Source organism: Sebastes fasciatus, chromosome 20, assembly GCF_043250625.1.
Source record: "Sebastes fasciatus isolate fSebFas1 chromosome 20, fSebFas1.pri, whole genome shotgun sequence".
NCBI classification, from domain to species: Eukaryota; Metazoa; Chordata; class Actinopteri; order Perciformes; family Sebastidae; genus Sebastes; species Sebastes fasciatus.
The window spans coordinates 25,025,521-25,043,930 of record NC_133814.1 but is presented as its reverse complement, the minus strand read 5'-3'; the positions used below and the strand labels follow the sequence as shown (position 1 = coordinate 25,043,930).

The following is an 18,410-nucleotide window of genomic DNA, read 5'->3' as shown; positions in this document are numbered from 1 at the left end:
TGGTTGGGACAAACGGAACTGAAACTTTATTTTCTTGGTGGTTTTGTTCTTTGCGGTTACTGAAGAAGAAAAAGGTGTCGGGCAACAAAGACAGTCGTCATTATGTGTAAATCCCCCTCCCTAGTGACACAACAACGTGAACACCTGTCTAACATGAGGTCTGATAGGTGGGTGATGAGGACAAAAATGTATTCTGCAGTAATATGTTCGTGACATTGACACAGTAAATGGGTTCATCTCCATCACATCGAGTCTTAAAACATCCAAAAGTGAGCTCATGATGTGACTCATCCAGCATTAGAAGAGGAAACGTTGATATTTGAACATGAGATCTGAGACCAGATTGACTGATAACTTCTAGTAATGAGTGATGATGAGTTCATTGATGCTGATGTGAGGTCATACGTCCGTACTCAATCGTCCTACCTTTGTGCCCCGGCAGCAGCCCATTAAGAGGAGGCGAGGCGAAAGCTCGTTTGACATCAACAACATCGTGATCCCCATGTCTGTGGCGGCCACCACCCGGGTGGAGAAGCTGCAGTACAAAGAGATTCTCACACCCAGGTAAATACCTGCATGATGTTTGTCCTGCGGCCTGTTTACTGTGACACACTAAACCTCGTCCGGTCGGTTTCCCTCTCCAGTCCATTTATATTCCCTCTGACTGCTGGTTTCGTCCTCAACCTTTGTTTCTGTTTGCTCAGGTGGCGATCCGTGGACATCTTCTCTCAGCCCATAACCGAAGACGAGGACGAACGGGAGGTAAGCGTAGATGATATTTATTTATCAGGTTCATTAGGATCCACACGTCTGTTCACTTGTTCCACTTTAAAATGTGCAGATTCTTTCTGAGATATACGGATTTAATCACTATTTAATACACAAAAAGACACTATCACTTGTACTTTTTAAAATGTAAAACATTTAAACAGTATGGCAGTGAGCGAATTGTGACACCTGGTGGTCAAACCTGCAACACTTTGAAGGTTAAATCTCTATAATGGAAGCAGTTCACTGATTGAATAGAATCATAAGATGCAACCCGTCTTTAAGCAGAAAATAGACGGATCATTTTTTGATTTTATAGTTAAAAAAAATAAATTCCTTAAAGGGTAACTGTGGCATAAGTGACTAATGGGGATAACAATTTTTGTCAAAAAATAAAAGTCATAGTATAGTATGTCAAAAAATAATTTAAAAAATCATAGAATAGTATGTCAAAAAAAAAAAGGTCACGTAAATAAAATAATAAAAAAGTTATATAGTATGTCAAAAAAAGTAAAGAACAAAGTCAGTTTTGTATGTCAAAAAAAATAAGTCATATATAATGTAAAAAAATAAAAGGTATGTAAAAAAAAAAAAAAAAAAAAAAGTCATATAGTATGTCAAAAAAATAAGTCATCATATAGAATATTTTAAAAATTCATAGCATAGTATGTCAAAAAATAATAATAAAAAAAGTCCTAGTATATTATCTCATAAAAAAGTGAAAAAAATCATAGTATGTCAAATTTTAAAAAATGAAATGAAATAAAAAAAAAATCATAGTATGTCAAGAAATTCAAAAAATGAAGATGTGTCCCCCGTCATTTTGACTTTAAATGATAAATCTGTCATCAGAATGGTGGCACTTAATTTCCTGTGGATTGATTAATAAGACTTTTTGAGTTGTTACGTGAGGTCAGCAGTCTTCCAGGTCCTGATGGTGTTTTGTGTGTCTGTAGGTGGAGGACCTGACAGATGCAGCCTTCACTCAGCTCCATCAGCCCCACGAGGACCAGGAGCGTTCCCGCTGGACTTGGATGGCTCTGGCTCCCGCTAAGAGGAGGGGCAGCAGGTCAGTACCATCACCGTCATCTGCGTCACAGTCACCATCACCGTCACCATCACCGTCACCGTCACCATCACCGTCACCATCACCATCACACACAGTGACTTAGTAGTCCGTGGTTGTAGACTGTAGGTGTGACATCATCTGTGTCTCGTCCCTCAGGTCGTATAAATCTGTGGACGGGCGCACCACTCCGCTGCTCTGCGGGACCAACCCTCCCACCCCTCAGCCGGCGTCACCAGACCCCGGCCACTGCCCCATGCTCCACGACTACAGCTACGTGCCGTCGCCCATGAGCCCAGCCAGCCCCGACACCACCTCCAACCCACACACACCCTGCTCCAGGGACTCCCATCGGCTGCTGTCCAGCGAGGACACCAGGTGCTCCACGCCGGACTTCACGTTCGAAGAAAGGGTACGTACTCTGACCGTCAGCTGTTAGCTATTTCAACTATTAGTTAACTATTTGACCTGTTTATCCACTACTGTTAGTTAACTATTTCAGATATTTATCCACTACTGTTAGTTAACTATTTCAGATATTTATCCACTACTGTTAGTTAACTATTTCAGATATTTATCCACTACTGTTAGTTAACTATTTCAGATGTTTATCCACTACTGTTAGTTAACTATTTCAGATGTTTATCCACTACTGTTAGTTAACTATTTCAGATGTTTATCCACTACTGTTAGTTAACTATTTCAGATGTTTATCCACTACTGTTAGTTAACTATTTCAGATGTTTATCCACTACTGTTAGTTAACTATTTCAGATATTTATCCACTACTGTTAGTTAACTATTTGACCTGTTTATCCACTCCCGTTTGCAGACGGTAGCGCCGTTTGAACGCCGCTGTTTCCCGCTGCCAGAGGACCCGGCCCCGGAGCCGGAGCCAGAGAGCGACCACATCAGGCCCAGAATGCGCAGCATCTCGGGATGCCGAGCGGCACCCTACGGACGGCTGGATTCGGACGACATGGAGCTGCCTTGTGGTGTTGGTGACGACGACGACGGCGCCAAACACAAGGCCTCCTCCTCCTCCACCTCCGCCTCCACCGCCCACCGATGAATGACTGACAGGCTGAGGTCTCCCCTCCCCCCTGACCCTCCTACACCCACAGCTCCTCTCTGGCATTAACAAGCAGAACCTCAAAGCAGAATAAAGATATTAAATGGGTTCCTGTTGTTTGATATTCAAACATCAGTCTAATACTTTTCACAGTTTTTAGTGAACATTATGGAGATAGAAGCCTTTCCCTACACTTGTTTTTGTCACAGGAAAAAAAAGGATAAATGTAAAAAAAAAAAAAAGTATAAAACAACACGTTACAAAAAATGTTTTCTGTAGTAGGCTAAACAATGTACATGGGGGCTTAGTGGTGTTTCATATGTCGCGTGTACACTTGTAGCGCACTATGTAGCGGACTCCTCAAAATATGGCCAAAGGGTGTTTTCTATTGACTAGTTTGCTTGTAATTCCCATGTACATTTTTAGTGGAGTGACAAATTACAAAACAAGAAAAAATACCCCCCCCCCCCCCCACCACCTCCTCCTCATCCAAATAAACAGGTACATTTGAGATGTGGCCCCCCCGATCGTCTTCTCCCTCTAGAGGTCGCCTGAAATCACCAGAGCACTTCTCCAAACTGCCAAGTCTAGTTTTGTTTTTTTGTTTTTTTTTGCTTTTCTTTGTTTGTTTTTCATTCCTGACATGTTTTCTTTGTTGTCTGTTCCTGCGTTAACACATTCTCTCTCTGTGTGTGTGCGTGTGTGTGCGTGTGTGTTTTTTGAATAGTAAAATCATTCCTTTTTACAGTCTCCGTTACGGAGAGTGTGTCCAGGCTCCCCCCGTCTCGCCCCGGTTTCTGTTTTTAGAAGAAGGGTGGCGGCTTTAGAGAGAGAGAGGACTGGGGTTGTCTTTTTTTAGAGCACTTGCCCTCGCAGAAAAAGCGCTGCTGCATGCTGAGAAAACATGCTAACGTTTTAAAAGTCTTATCACGACAAGCACACGGTAAGATTTCCACTTATTAAAAAGAAAAGAAAAAGAAGAAACAAACTGGCGGGGGATGATTGTACCATCTGCTAGTTTCACTCTGCGTACAGTCGTTGCTGTATTAGTTAAATTGTGGTAAAATAAAGACATAACACAATCACCCCCCCCCACTTCCTCTTTTCTCTCGCAAACATTTCAAATGTAGCAGCTCTCAGCTAGAAGCCACCCCGAGCTCAGGTTTTTCAATTTAAGGGAATATTTTCTGCTGTTTAATAGTTTCACTCGGATCAGATCTACTCTGTTGGATTTTGTTTTCTTTGCCACCCCTCCGACGTCATAACCACACTCTTCTCCCCTCCCCCCCTCCACCACCACTCCCCCGACCCCCACCTTAAGTAACTAATTGCTATGCAAAAAAAAACTATGGTTGTTTTCATTTTACACCTCCTTTTTATGCCACAGCCATTCAATCACTGTTTTTTCTTTTGTAGTTTAAGCAAGATGTCAATGTACCTGTTCGATTGTTGCAGCAGTTAACCTAATCAAAAAGCAGAATTGTTTTCTTTTTTGTAAATAGTACCATTAAAACATTTATGTTTAACTTGGCGTTATTGTTCTGGCCTCAAGTCCTTCCGTGTGAAAACTGAAAAATCTGAAATCACTCCCGTCATATTTACTCTCAGGTGAGGCGAGATGTCAGGACACAACTCGTATCATCACGACTGTTATTTTTGCATCTGTAAACACACATTATAGTGAATTATTACACGGCTTTCTTGAATACTTGATTCTGATAGGTCAATCACAGCGTTCTAGGGTCTGTTAGGACCTGACCTGACATGATCTGGCGGACCACTTTTGTGTCAAATTATTGATTTCTTAAGTAAGTAGCCGTGTGATAAGCGTGATAATGTACAGCTAGCGGGTTATTGTTGTGAAATAAACCCCTTCAGGGCGATGCAAGACCCCTCCGCTTTGCCAGTCATGATTTATTTCTTAATGCCCGGCTCGCTGTACATTATCCCTCACTTATTACACGGCTTTGTTTAATACTCTATTCTGATTGGTCAATCACAGCATTCTACAGACCGTTATTTCTTCATAACAGACCGTTGCTATGTATAACAGACCGTTACTATGGGTGCAGTTCTGATGTCGGACTCTGGAGGACCGCTTTTGTGTCAAATTATTGATTTCTAAAGCAAGTAGCCGTGAAATAATCGTGATAATGTACAGCTAGCGGGTCATTGTTGTGAAATAAACCCTTCCGCTCCGCCTGTCAGGGTTTATTTCACAACAATGACCGGCTCGCCGTGCATTATACCGATTATTACACAGCTTTGTTGAATACTCTATTCTGATTGGTCAATCACAGCATTCTACAGACCGTTATTTCTTCATAACAGACCGTTGCTATGTATAACAGACCGTTGCTATGGGCGCAGTTCAGATGTCGGACTCTGGAGGACTGTTTTTATGTCAAATTATTGATTTCTTCAGTAAGTAGCCGTGTAATAAGCGTGATAATGTACAGCTAGCTGGTCATTGCTGTGAAATAAACACCTCCGCTCCGGCTGTCGGGGTTTATTTCACAACAATGACAGGCTCGCTGTACATTATCCCGATCATTACATGGCTTTGTTGAATACTCTATTCTGATTGGTCAATCATGGCATTCTACAGACTGTTATTTCTTCATAACAGACCGTTGCTATGTATAACAGACCGTTGCTATGGGTGCAGTTCTGATGTCGGACTCTGGAGGACCGTTTTTATGTCAAATGATTGATTTCTTAAGTAACTAGCCGTGTAATAATCGGGATAATGTACAGCTAGCGGGTCATCTCGCCGTACATTATCCCTTTCTTAAACACTCTGCCACTATGTGGTAAATAGGGAGTGATTTCAGACTGCACTTGTGTTTGTGAATGCTTCACGACGACGGTGACTTCATAGCATTTATTTTCAAATACACATATACAGCAACAAGAATCATCATAAACCAGTTATTGATCAAATGCACAATAACGAGAACAATCACATTTCCACAAACTGTACAGCGTCAGAAGTAAACTAAAAATTAAAAACAAGGTGATGAGTTTTGTTACTGCAGAAAAAAACCTCTCGTGCCGTGAGAGGGACCCACCAAAGCACATTAACGTATAACTCCTCAGTGCGGCGGGATCGAATCCCGTCCTTCAGCACGCTCGCTCGCGTCCGTCCTGCACACGGAGACAAATGTGGTCGAGAGAAACAAAGAACCAAGAATTTAGCATGCGGATAATGTTGCAAGCACTCTCTTAAGTCCTATCTGCTAACTTAAAGTAGCATCTTTGCGATCATAGAGATAAACCACTTTTTATATCTATGTTGGCATCAAACACACACAGTTGGGAGCAAAGTGTTTCAACTCGTTATAACCACATATATAGATATTTTTTTTTAGTCTTTCCAAATCCAGAAAGAAAAACAGGATATACAAAGAGACCACTTTGTGAAAGGGGGGAGAGGCAACAAGCTCTTACTTACATGAGGTGCATGCAAGAAGTTGTTTCACTTAATAGTAATGCGAGTAATAGTGATGAGTCACTGGGAATATTGATCGACATTAGGGACGGATTTGAGCACATTAAGGGAACATTGTTCTGGTTACAGCTGGTTGCATTTCATTTCATTCACCGAATACAAACTTCTTTACACTTAAAGGAAATGAATAATCCCTCAGAATCTTTTCTAATCCGTCTCGAGATGTTGAAAGTATGTGGACAACCCTGCTAACTTTAGCCACGTTTCCACCGCAGGAACTTTTCCTCCTTTTGAGGAACTCGTTGCGTTGCGACCACAGGGACCAGGGTCTAACTTAAGTTATGAGGACATTTTACGGGGCCTTTTTACCCCCTCGTCGAGGGGTAGTACTTTCTGAAAGTACCAGCACTTTCGGGGTGGAGTTTGCGAGGATGACTGTCGCTTCATTCATTAAACACGGAAGTACTCTGGTGTCGATTTAGGACCATATTGCGACGAGGGGGGAGCATTTCTCTTTGTTTAAAAGTAAAGTTAAGCTCTGTTGTCGGCTTCCTGACAGAGAAACAAAAAGAGAGATTGCGAGATCGGTAGGAGAGACAGATAGAGCAGAGCGACGGTGCCCTGAATGACACTAAATCAAGTTATTTTCTGATTGTTTCATGGCGGTTACGCTCTAATGCACAAATAGATAACCATCAAACACTCAACAGAGGATTTACTGTGAAGACAGACGCTCTTAGTTTCATTCATTACATCAAACGTGCAGCAGTGAGTATCGTCCAGTGAGATAAAACCGTTTATCTTCAATGTGTTTTGTGGACATATTTAACTGCAGAGTGTTTAACGCTCACGTCATGTTGCTTTTTTATACGTCAGAGGACTAATTTGTCTAATCTTCACAGGTCTTTAGACCACGGTTGAAACGCAGAAAACAGTGGGCTGAAGGAACCTTTTAGTTCCTTGAAAAGTAGTTCCAGGGACTAAAAGACTTGGTGGAAACCTGACTTTAGTGCACTTTTGTTTTTGCTCCTTAGTAACAACTAAGGCCATTTTAAGGCTGCAGCATCCAATATCCTACCGCGGTTCCACCACTAGGGGTCGCAAGATCATCTTGAGATGATCAACAGGATAGAAAAGCAGTTTAGTTTTCACTAATCTTTGCTTCTGATCTTGTGAAATAACGGAATATTTTTCCTTCTAATTCCTGAATTCAAACATCTGACTCAAAGCCAGAAGAGTTGGAGGCTTGCAGGAGTTAGTCCACATACTTTTTGACCGTGTAGTGTAGCTTCTGCTTGGTAGAGACAAGTATTTTATAAGATAAAAGCAACCAGCTGAGAGTCACTTGGTGTTGAATCCTGCGTCCTGCTGCTCAGCTACAGATACACATGTAATGATTTAACTGCCTCCAGCAAATGAACTCTCTTGCTGTACAGTTTTCCCTCCTCTCATCTTGGCCATATCAACCCATCATCCATCATTCTTCATTCTTCATCCATCCATCTGGGGGGAGTACATTTTAAAATACTACTTTTTTTTCTTCAACCTTTTAAAGTGAGACTATGCAACGTTTGAGAGAGGAAAAGTCAAATTCATAAGCGGCACCTTTTACATAGTTAAACACTCGGTCTGGTGTGACCGTTATCTTATGGTGGCTAAGTTACGTAGTCTCGCTTTAAGAATACTTCCCAATGCCTGTGATGATTATTCTACCTAATGTGCATATAGCAGTGTAAATACTGTAATGAACTGTCTCTATTCCTCGTAATAATTTGGCCATTTAAAGTTAATTAATTGTCCTCCTCAAAGCGTTTAGCGCATTTACAATAGAGCAGTAACAAAAAATAAAATAACACTGACAGTAGCAGGCACAATACAAATGTTTCTTCATATCAAATACATGTCATATATCCACAGAGTACGATTATAAAACTGCCCAACACAAACCAAAGTTTCTACTCTAGCCGTTCTGTTTTTTTTCTTTCTCTTTTTTAATCCTCCTGTCGTGTCGGGACTACACAAAGCAAAGACAGCACTGAGGTCATTTTTTTTTTTTTTTCTGCCTTGACGAAATCGTTTGCTACTTTTTCTTTTTGACGGTTCTTCCTCCGACACGCCTCGCCGTACCCTGTTAGCTGTTCCTCCTGCTGTAGCACAAACTGCTAGCTTTATCAAAAGAAATCTCATCAGGGGGGACACCCATCAAACGGGACATTAAGAAGGTAACTTTCTAAAGGGTTTACAGTCAATGTGACGGGAAACCAAGAGTTAAATGACGTCAGATTTACCAGGATTAGATATATGAAGAGCCTCAGATTCACAGGGAGAATTTTGCTCTGCTTTAACTCTTAAAGGGAGACTTACAAAAGGTAGAAAGATCAAATAAAGACCACAGAGAGATTAAATACACGTCGGCCTACTTGTTAACTTCTTTTTTTCTCTGTACAAGTAACGCCTCAAGAGGTTAGTGAAGGAGAAAACAGTGATGGGTAGCTAAAAAAGTCCTGTGAAAATAACGAGGAAGGCATCACAACTCCTCTACGTGGTCGTGTGGCGGAGGGTGGAGGAAGTGGAGGTCGTGGGGGTGCGTTCACAAGCCTTGTTGGGCCAGAGAGGCGGACACCTGGTCGGCCAACGTGGAGAGCTGCGGAGAGTCGGCCATGTTGATGCTGCCGGAGGAGGACACGGTGCTGAGCTGGTGGGGGGAGTCTTCCAAGGAGACGATCTCAGCTCCGTGGTCGGTGCGGGCCTTGGCCCCCTCACGGAAGCTCAGTTTGTGGCTCTCAATCTGCGGGCAGATCAACAGGAGACGGTAAAACACGCTGCCGGGATTCTCTGCAGCTAAAGACGACACGGCGCAGCTTTTTTTTCTACATACTATGACTTTTTTTCATGAAATTTTTCGATATACTATAAAATGACTTTTTTTCGTGAAATTTTTCGATATACTATAAAATGACTTTTTTTCATGAAATTTTTCGATATACTATAAAATGACTTTTTTTCATGAAATTTTTCGACATACTATACTATAACTTTTTTCATGAAATTTTTCGATGTAATATAAAATGACTTTTTTCATGAAATGTTTCGATATACTATAAAATGCCTTTTTTTCATGAAATTTTTCGATATACTATAAAATGCCTTTTTTTCATGAAATTTTTCGATATACTATAAAATGACTTTTTTTCGTGAAATTTTTCGATATACTATAAAATGCCTTTTTTTCATGAAATTTTTCGATATACTATAAAATGCCTTTTTTTCATGAAATTTTTCGATATACTATAAAAATGCCTTTTTTTCATGAAATTTTTCAATATACTATAAAATGACTTTTTTTCATGAAATTTTTCAATATACTATAAAATGACTTTTTCATGAAATTTTTCCATATACTATACTATAACTTTTTTCATGAAATTTTTCGATGTAATATAAAATGACTTTTTTCATGAAATGTTTCGATATACTATAAAATGCCTTTTTTTCATGAAATGTTTCGATATACTATAAAATGCCTTTTTTTCATGAAATTTTTCGATATACTATAAAATGCCTTTTTTTCATGAAATTTTTCGATATACTATAAAATGACTTTTTTCATGAAATGTTTCGATATACTATAAAATGACTTTTTCATGAAATTTTTCCATATACTATACTATGACTTTTTTTCATGAAATTTTTCGATATACTATAAAATGACTTTTTTTCATGAAATTTTTCTATATACTATAAAATGACTTTTTTTCATGAAATTTTTCGATATACTATACTATAACTTTTTTCATGAAATTTTTCGATATACTATAAAATGACTTTTTTTCATGAAATTTTTTGATATACTATAAAATGACTTTTTCATGAAATTTTTCCATATACTATACTATGACTTTTTTTCATGAAATTTTTCGATATACTATAAAATGACTTTTTTTCATGAAATTTTTCGATATACTATACTATAACTTTTTTCATGAAATTTTTCGATATACTATAAAATGACTTTTTTTCATGAAATTTTTTGATATACTATAAAATGACTTTTTCATGAAATTTTTCCATATACTATACTATGACTTTTTTTCATGAAATTTTTTGATATACTATAAAATGACTTTTTTTCATGAAATTTTTCGATGTAATATAAAATGACTTTTTTCATGAAATGTTTCGATATACTATAAAATGCCTTTTTTTCATGAAATTTTTCGATATACTATAAAATGCCTTTTTTTCATGAAATTTTTCGATATACTATAAAATGCCTTTTTTTCATGAAATTTTTCGATATACTATAAAATGACTTTTTTCATGAAATGTTTCGATATACTGGTGGTTCGGGCATCTAGCACGGATGCCTCCTGGGCGCCTCCCTTGGGAGGTGTTCCAGGCACGACCAGCTGGGAGGAGACCACGGGGAAGACCCAGGACTAGATGGAGAGATTATATCTCTACTCTGGCCTGGGAACGCCTCGGGATCCCCCAGTCAGAGCTGGTTAATGTGGCCCGGGAAAGGGAAGTTTGGGGTCCCCTGCTGGAGCTGTTGCCCCCGCGACCCGATCCCGGATAAGCGGTTGAAGATGGATGGATGGATGTTTCGATATACTATAAAATGACTTTTTCATGAAATTTTTCCATATACTATAAAATGACTTTTTTTCATGAAATTTTTCGATATACTATACTATAACTTTTTTCATGAAATTTTTCGATATACTATAAAATGACTTTTTTTCATGAAATTTTTTGATATACTATAAAATGACTTTTTCATGAAATTTTTCGATATACTATACTATGACTTTTTTTCATGAAATTTTTCGATATACTATAAAATGACTTTTTTTCATGAAATTTTTCGATATACTATAAAATGACTTTTTTCATGAAATTTTTCGATATACTATAAAATGACTTTTTTTCATGAAATTTTTTGATATACTATAAAATGACTTTTTCATGAAATTTTTCGATATACTATACTATGACTTTTTTTCATGAAATTTTTTGATATACTATAAAATGACTTTTTCATGAAATTTTTCCATATACTATAAAATGACTTTTTTTCATGAAATTTTTCGATATACTATAAAATGACTTTTTTTCATGAAATTTTTCGATATACTATACTATGACTTTTTTTCATGAAATTTTTCGATATACTATAAAATGACTTTTTTTCATGAAATTTTTCGATATACTATAAAATGACTTTTTTCATGAAATTTTTCGATATACTATAAAATGACTTTTTTTCATGAAATTTTTCGATATACTATACTATAACTTTTTTCATGAAATTTTTCGATATACTATAAAATGACTTTTTTTCATGAAATTTTTTGATATACTATAAAATGACTTTTTCATGAAATTTTTCGATATACTATACTATGACTTTTTTTCATGAAATTTTTCGATATACTATAAAATGCCTTTTTTTCATGAAATTTTTCGATATACTATAAAATGCCTTTTTTTCATGAAATTTTTCGATATACTATAAAATGACTTTTTTCATGAAATGTTTCGATATACTATAAAATGACTTTTTCATGAAATTTTTCCATATACTATAAAATGACTTTTTTTCATGAAATTTTTCGATATACTATACTATAACTTTTTTCATGAAATTTTTCGATATACTATAAAATGACTTTTTTTCATGAAATTTTTTGATATACTATAAAATGACTTTTTCATGAAATTTTTCGATATACTATACTATGACTTTTTTTCATGAAATTTTTCGATATACTATAAAATGACTTTTTTTCATGAAATTTTTCGATATACTATAAAATGACTTTTTTCATGAAATTTTTCGATATACTATAAAATGACTTTTTTTCATGAAATTTTTTGATATACTATAAAATGACTTTTTCATGAAATTTTTCGATATACTATACTATGACTTTTTTTCATGAAATTTTTTGATATACTATAAAATGACTTTTTCATGAAATTTTTCCATATACTATAAAATGACTTTTTTTCATGAAATTTTTCGATATACTATAAAATGACTTTTTTCATGAAATTTTTCGATATACTATAAAATGCCTTTTTTTCATGAAATTTTTCGATATACTATAAAATGACTTTTTTTCATGAAATTTTTCGATATACTATACTATGACTTTTTTTCATGAAATTTTTCGATATACTATAAAATGACTTTTTCATGAAATTTTTCGATATACTATAAAATGACTTTTTTTCATGAAATTTTTCGATATACTATAAAATGACTTTTTTTCATGAAATTTTTCGATATACTATACTATGACTTTTTTTCATGAAATTTTTCTATATACTATAAAATGACTTTTTTTCATGAAATTTTTCGATATACTATAAAATGACTTTTTTTCATGAAATTTTTCGATATACTATAAAATGACTTTTTCATGAAATTTTTCGATATACTATACTATGACTTTTTTTCATGAAATTTTTCGATATACTATAAAATGACTTTTTTCATGAAATTTTTCGATATACTATAAAATGACTTTTTTTCATGAAATTTTTCGATATACTATAAAATGACTTTTTTTCATGAAATTTTTCGATATACTATAAAATGACTTTTTTTCATGAAATTTTTCGATATACTATAAAATGACTTTTTCATGAAATTTTTCGATATACTATAAAATGACTTTTTCATGAAATTTTTCGATATACTATAAAATGACTTTTTTCATGAAATTTTTCGATATACTATAAAATGACTTTTTTTCATGAAATTTTTCGATATACTATAAAATGACTTTTTTTCATGAAATTTTTCGATATACTATAAAATGACTTTTTCATGAAATTTTTCGATATACTATAAAATGACTTTTTTTCATGAAATTTTTCGATATAATATACTATGACTAAAAAAGTCATTGAAAAATTTCATGAAAAAAAGTCATTTTATAGTATATCGAAAAATTTCATAATACACCATAACATTTTCATGACTGTCTTTATGGCATACTATATCATGAAACATTTTTTATATTACATTTTTATGACATATTATTCCAGGGGTTCTCAAAGTTTTGATGACTGACTGACAGGTGTTTAATGGCATTGGAACAGTTGTCCACATACTTTGGCCATGTAATGTAGTATGTATGCTTTTATTGCATGTTTAACCCCTCGAAACCTGTAAAAAGTTACAAAAAACGAAGTAAAAAAACCCCCCATTTGTGCTGTTGTTCAAAGCAACTAACAACACACAGCTCGTGAGTACTTACAGGAGTCCTCAATCTTTATGAGGGGGTTCGTCAAGATGGGTGTGATGGGTGCTGAAGGGACAGTCTGAGGTGACTGAGGGGGGGTGACAGCGGGGGAGGGGATTGAAGGGCTGTCTGAGGTACTCCCCTCTGCTTCCTTCCCCTTCTCCCTCTACAGAGGAGCCCCAGCAGAGGAATGACAAGGCATGCAACGAAAATACACATGATGGCATCAACAGAAATTAAAACGCAACATAACCAATGAAGAAACAGAAGATAATGAACAACAAAATCAATAATTTATGATAAAATCAGCTGGATGGAGAAGATGGAGGCTTGAACAAAAGAGGGAGAAAAGCGCACAAACTCAGGGGAGGAAAGGATGAGAGATGAAGGACTTGGCGGTGCATTTTTAGCTCTTAAAACGTCTGTTTGTTTTGTGTGTGAAACCCTTTGATGTATATCAGTGTTGATGAATTTAAAATCTCAGATCATGTGCTGCATTGTGGGTTAGAAAGTCTTCCAGCCATTTCAAAACTGTGTTAGTAAAGGCTGCAAGCATGACTGCAAAATCAAGACTTAGCTGTTGAAAAGCTCAGATTTAATTTTTAATTAATTAATTAATTAATTAATAAATAAAATATTCTATCTCCTGCATTTCTATACATTTCTATGAATCTACAAAATTATTATATTCTTAAAACTGTGAACATTTGCACACTAATATTTTACACATTCCATCTTCTTCAGTTTTACAGCTCTTTTCATTTTTAAAAATATATATTTTACCTAATTTTTATTGCAAATTTCTATTTTATATTAGTACTTGCTTGACTTGTTTATTTTTCTTTTCTCTTACTATGTTTATTGTGACCGTTACGCACCAAAACACCAGGGAAATGAATATAAAATATACATTGCTGCATTATTAATACACCAATACTACATATGTTTCCTTGATACAGACCTGATATTATTTCATACTATTTTATTTGACATTATGATAAATAATCTTCACTACAAAGTTCACTGTTCTTATTATTATTATATTATTATTATATACATTTCTCTAAAGGATCTGGTGATCTCGTGCTGCGTTCAGGTACTATATCACGAGTGGAAACTGTTTTTCTAAAGAAAATAGACGAGCAAACTCTCCATCGATGCAGACAAAAAGCTTTGGCCATGCAACCAGCAGAACTGGCAGGACAGGATAACATGAAGAAGGGCAACTACGATACACTAATAATAAAGAATTGAATCTAGTGTTTTTAACATGGAGTTTGGTTGTGATGTATTTACCCTTCTGCCTCCACCTCCGGGGACGTGGCCGATGTTGTCAAGAGAGCCGATCTTAGACTGAACTTTGAACTCCAGCTTCTCATTTTTTATCTCGATATTTCCACCACCTGATGAAAACAGAACATATAGCACCATTATTAATACGTTTAAGAAATATATATATATATATAAACATACATTTTAAAAGTATGGACAAGAGACAGGTAACATAAAACGTAAAAGTCCTGCACTAAAAGTACGAACACAAACGTACCTGGCTTATGACGCATGTTGACTTTTGATCCACATTTCGATTGAACGTTGGTCAGATCAATCTTTTTGTGCACAATCTGAACCTGTGAAGGCGACAAAACAGGGAGCAGAAACAATTCAATTTAAAGCAACACGTCACTCTAAACTCTAGTTTACATGCAGCTACAGATTAACTGGTGCTAAAAAACAGACCTGTTAGTTTTCTACAACCGTTACCGGGAAGGAAACACACATCAATAAAACACTACGTGAAGACAAACTGGGTTAGATATTAAAGTCTTGGACTAGAATCGGTGATGATTGTTTTATAAAAGAAATACAGAAAGATTATCCAGTTTCTTGTTAAAAACGTTTAGTATTAAGTTAAATCAGGGGTCAGCAACCTTTAATATCAAAAGAGGCATTTTAGACAAAGAAAATCTGTCTTGAGCCGCAAAACATTTAAGCATTGTGATGAAGGTAACACAGTTTATAGTCTATATATATAGTATATAAGTCTAATGCAGTGAGGACCAAAGAGACAATGTACTACGGAGTATTAGGATCACATTGAGGGAAAAACATCTCAGATTTACAGAATAAAGTCAGAATATTACGAGGATAAAGTCATAACTTAACGAGAAAAAAATCATAACTTTACGAGAATAAAGTCATAACTTTACGAGAATAAAGTCATAACTTAACGAGAAAAAAATCATAACTTTACGAGAATAAAGTCATAACTTTACGAGAATAAAGTCATAACTTAACGAGAAAAAAAAATCATAACTTTACGAGAATAAAGTCTTAACTAAGAGGAAATAAAGTCGTAATATTACGAGAATAAAGTCATAACTTTACCAAAAAAAAGTCGGAATATTACCAGAATAAAGTCATAACTTTACGATAAAAAAGTCGTAATATTACCAGAATAAAGTCGTACGTTTACGAGAAAAAAAGTCATAATATTACGAGAATAAAATCATAACTTTACGAGAAAAAAGAAAATAACACGTAAAATTACTATGACTTTATTCTTATAATACTACGACTTTTTTTCTCGTAAACCTATGACTTTATTAACATAATATTACAACTTTTTTCTCTTATATTTATGACTTTATTCGTGAAATCTCAGATTTATTATTTTTCCTCAATGTGGCCCTAATACTCCGTCGTACCGTCGTACCATAAACCTACAACAATGACGAATAAAAATGAAAATGTAAACAAAAAACAGTTATTCATTTCCATTTTTATAAATCCACAGGGCGCCACTGGAGAGGGGCTAAAGAGCTGCAGGTGGCTGACCCCTGGGTTAAATCGATCATATTCTGCATTCTCTAACGTGCACTGCTCGTGGTGACTGTAGATATAAAAATCCATATTCCTGATCCGTGCATCACAGAGTCTCATCTCTCCTGTCTGACGGTCTCGTAACACAAAGCGCTCAGTCTCCCTGCTGAGGTCATCTCAGTGCTCATCTCAACAGGCACAGTTTGGACAGAGACTCTTTGTTACTGCGCAGAGACTCTCTCTCTCTCTCTCTCTCTCTCTCTCTCTCTTTTTATGACACAATTAGTTCTCGTCACCACAAGGGAATTAATTATTTCTCTTTATAGATTTTCTGCTGGTAAAAAAAATATATATCCGATCATCCAACTTGAGGCAGTTTGACTAAAACAAAAACCACACACAGGATTCATGCATGTTTGTTTTGAGGGGCCAGTTTGGGTGGTAAAACTTTCTGATCACAGTCAAACCGACAAGCACAGATTCAACAGAGTTATCAAGCTTACAGAAGACCATGAGCATTACATAACACCGTAGAAGCACTGTGAGCACTACACCAACCAAAAGACTCAACTAATTAACATCTAACATTCAGTACAGACAAAACTACTGGGAGAAAAGTACATCTATGGCAGTGATGGAGGAAGTATTCAGAATACCACACTGTAAAAATACTCTATATTACAGGTTAAAGTCCTTCAAGTATTATCAGAATAAATGTACTTAAAGTATTAAAACTGTGACTGTTTGACTTTTATGTATTGTGTCATTAGAATTGTATTACTCATGCATTAATGTAAAAGCAGGATTTTGCTGTTGTAGTTGGTTGAGGTGCATTTTTATTAGAGCTGTCAAAGTTCACGCGATAATAACTCATTAATACAAATTCGTTTTAACATTACAAAACTTTTAACGCAACTTGCGATTTTTAGGCTCAATTTAAAGCTAGAGTGAAGATACTGACATCCTATGAAACTAGAAAAACCTAAAGAATCCATCGGTACCAACCAGGTCATACTAGCTTGTCATGAAGGAGACTAAATTACGCTACAAACCTACGTTAAATTTTGGCGAGGAAAAACTGTCATGGACAATATCTGTCATTGTTTTGTGTTGTTAATTGATTTCCAGTAATAAATATATACATATATTTGCATAAAGCAGCATATTTGCCCACTCCCATGATAATAAGAGTATTAAATACTTGACAAATCTCCCTTTAAGGTTAATTTAGAACAGACAAAAAATGCAATTAATTTGCAATTAAATATTTCAATCGATTGACAACCCTGAATTTTATATAAGATGACATTTTCTATTTTGGATTAATCTGCTGATTATTTTCTACATCAATCGACTGATTGTTTGGTTTCTAAAAATTCAGAAAATACTGAGAAATGTCATGATGTGACCACAAATTTATTCAGTTTACTGTCATTTAAAACAAAGAAAAAGCAGCTAAACCATGAAACATTTTGGCATTTTTCTTAATTTGATTAATTTTCTGTCGATCAACTAATGGACTAATCAATTCATCCCTAATTGTGTAAACCGTTGGGTAGCTTAATATATAACAATGCATCATATTTTATTAACTCTTCATATGTTTTGTACGTAAACTAATGCTGTCAAATAAATGTAGTAAGTAAAATATTAAAGTTGCATAAAATAAAGAAAAGTACAAGTAACTTAAATGTATATTTAAAGAGGTACTGCACACTTCAACGTGTTTTTTGAGCTGCAAATTAAATATGACTAAACTGTGATGAAACACATCAATATATATAATATAATATCAATACTGGTGTTGATATTGACATTTCTTACCAAATTTATAAAAATCTAATTTTTTTGTTGAGTTGAAAATGACTCAAACGCCGTCTACTGTTTCAAGGTCAATTAGAGATCGAGTCGACTGGTTGGGACTAACCTATGTCATTAAATGTATATTAAAAAAAGAATATCAATGCCTTTAAT

At 35.3% G+C, this 18,410-nt stretch overlaps 2 protein-coding genes across 34 annotated transcripts in view; one reads left to right on the top strand and one right to left on the bottom strand.

The window, feature by feature from the left end:
- Positions 1 to 4,221, top strand: part of LOC141757963 (KAT8 regulatory NSL complex subunit 1-like) — a 36,404-nt gene extending 32,183 nt beyond the window's left edge. For both annotated transcript variants that reach the window (XM_074618908.1, XM_074618909.1), the window contains exons 11-15: positions 443 to 564; positions 705 to 762; positions 1,725 to 1,837; positions 1,994 to 2,246; positions 2,667 to 4,221. In XM_074618908.1, coding sequence (XP_074475009.1) covers positions 443 to 564; positions 705 to 762; positions 1,725 to 1,837; positions 1,994 to 2,246; positions 2,667 to 2,906 — 786 coding nt within the window. In that variant the 3' untranslated portion in view covers positions 2,907 to 4,221. The remainder of the gene's footprint in view (positions 1 to 442; positions 565 to 704; positions 763 to 1,724; positions 1,838 to 1,993; positions 2,247 to 2,666) is intronic.
- Positions 4,222 to 5,775: 1,554 nt separating this feature from the next.
- LOC141757967 (microtubule-associated protein tau-like) overlaps positions 5,776 to 18,410 on the bottom strand; it is a 50,666-nt gene continuing 38,031 nt past the window's right edge. For 30 of the 32 annotated variants that reach the window (XM_074618931.1, XM_074618935.1, XM_074618929.1 and 27 more), the window contains 3 exons: positions 15,163 to 15,244; positions 14,910 to 15,016; positions 5,776 to 9,145 (listed from right to left, as the gene is read on the bottom strand). In XM_074618931.1, coding sequence (XP_074475032.1) covers positions 8,948 to 9,145; positions 14,910 to 15,016; positions 15,163 to 15,244 — 387 coding nt within the window. In that variant the 3' untranslated portion in view covers positions 5,776 to 8,947. Of the gene's footprint in view, positions 9,146 to 13,628; positions 13,780 to 14,909; positions 15,017 to 15,162; positions 15,245 to 18,410 lie in introns of all 32 variants that reach the window. The other 2 variants (XM_074618938.1, XM_074618923.1) reach the window with 1 other exon arrangement.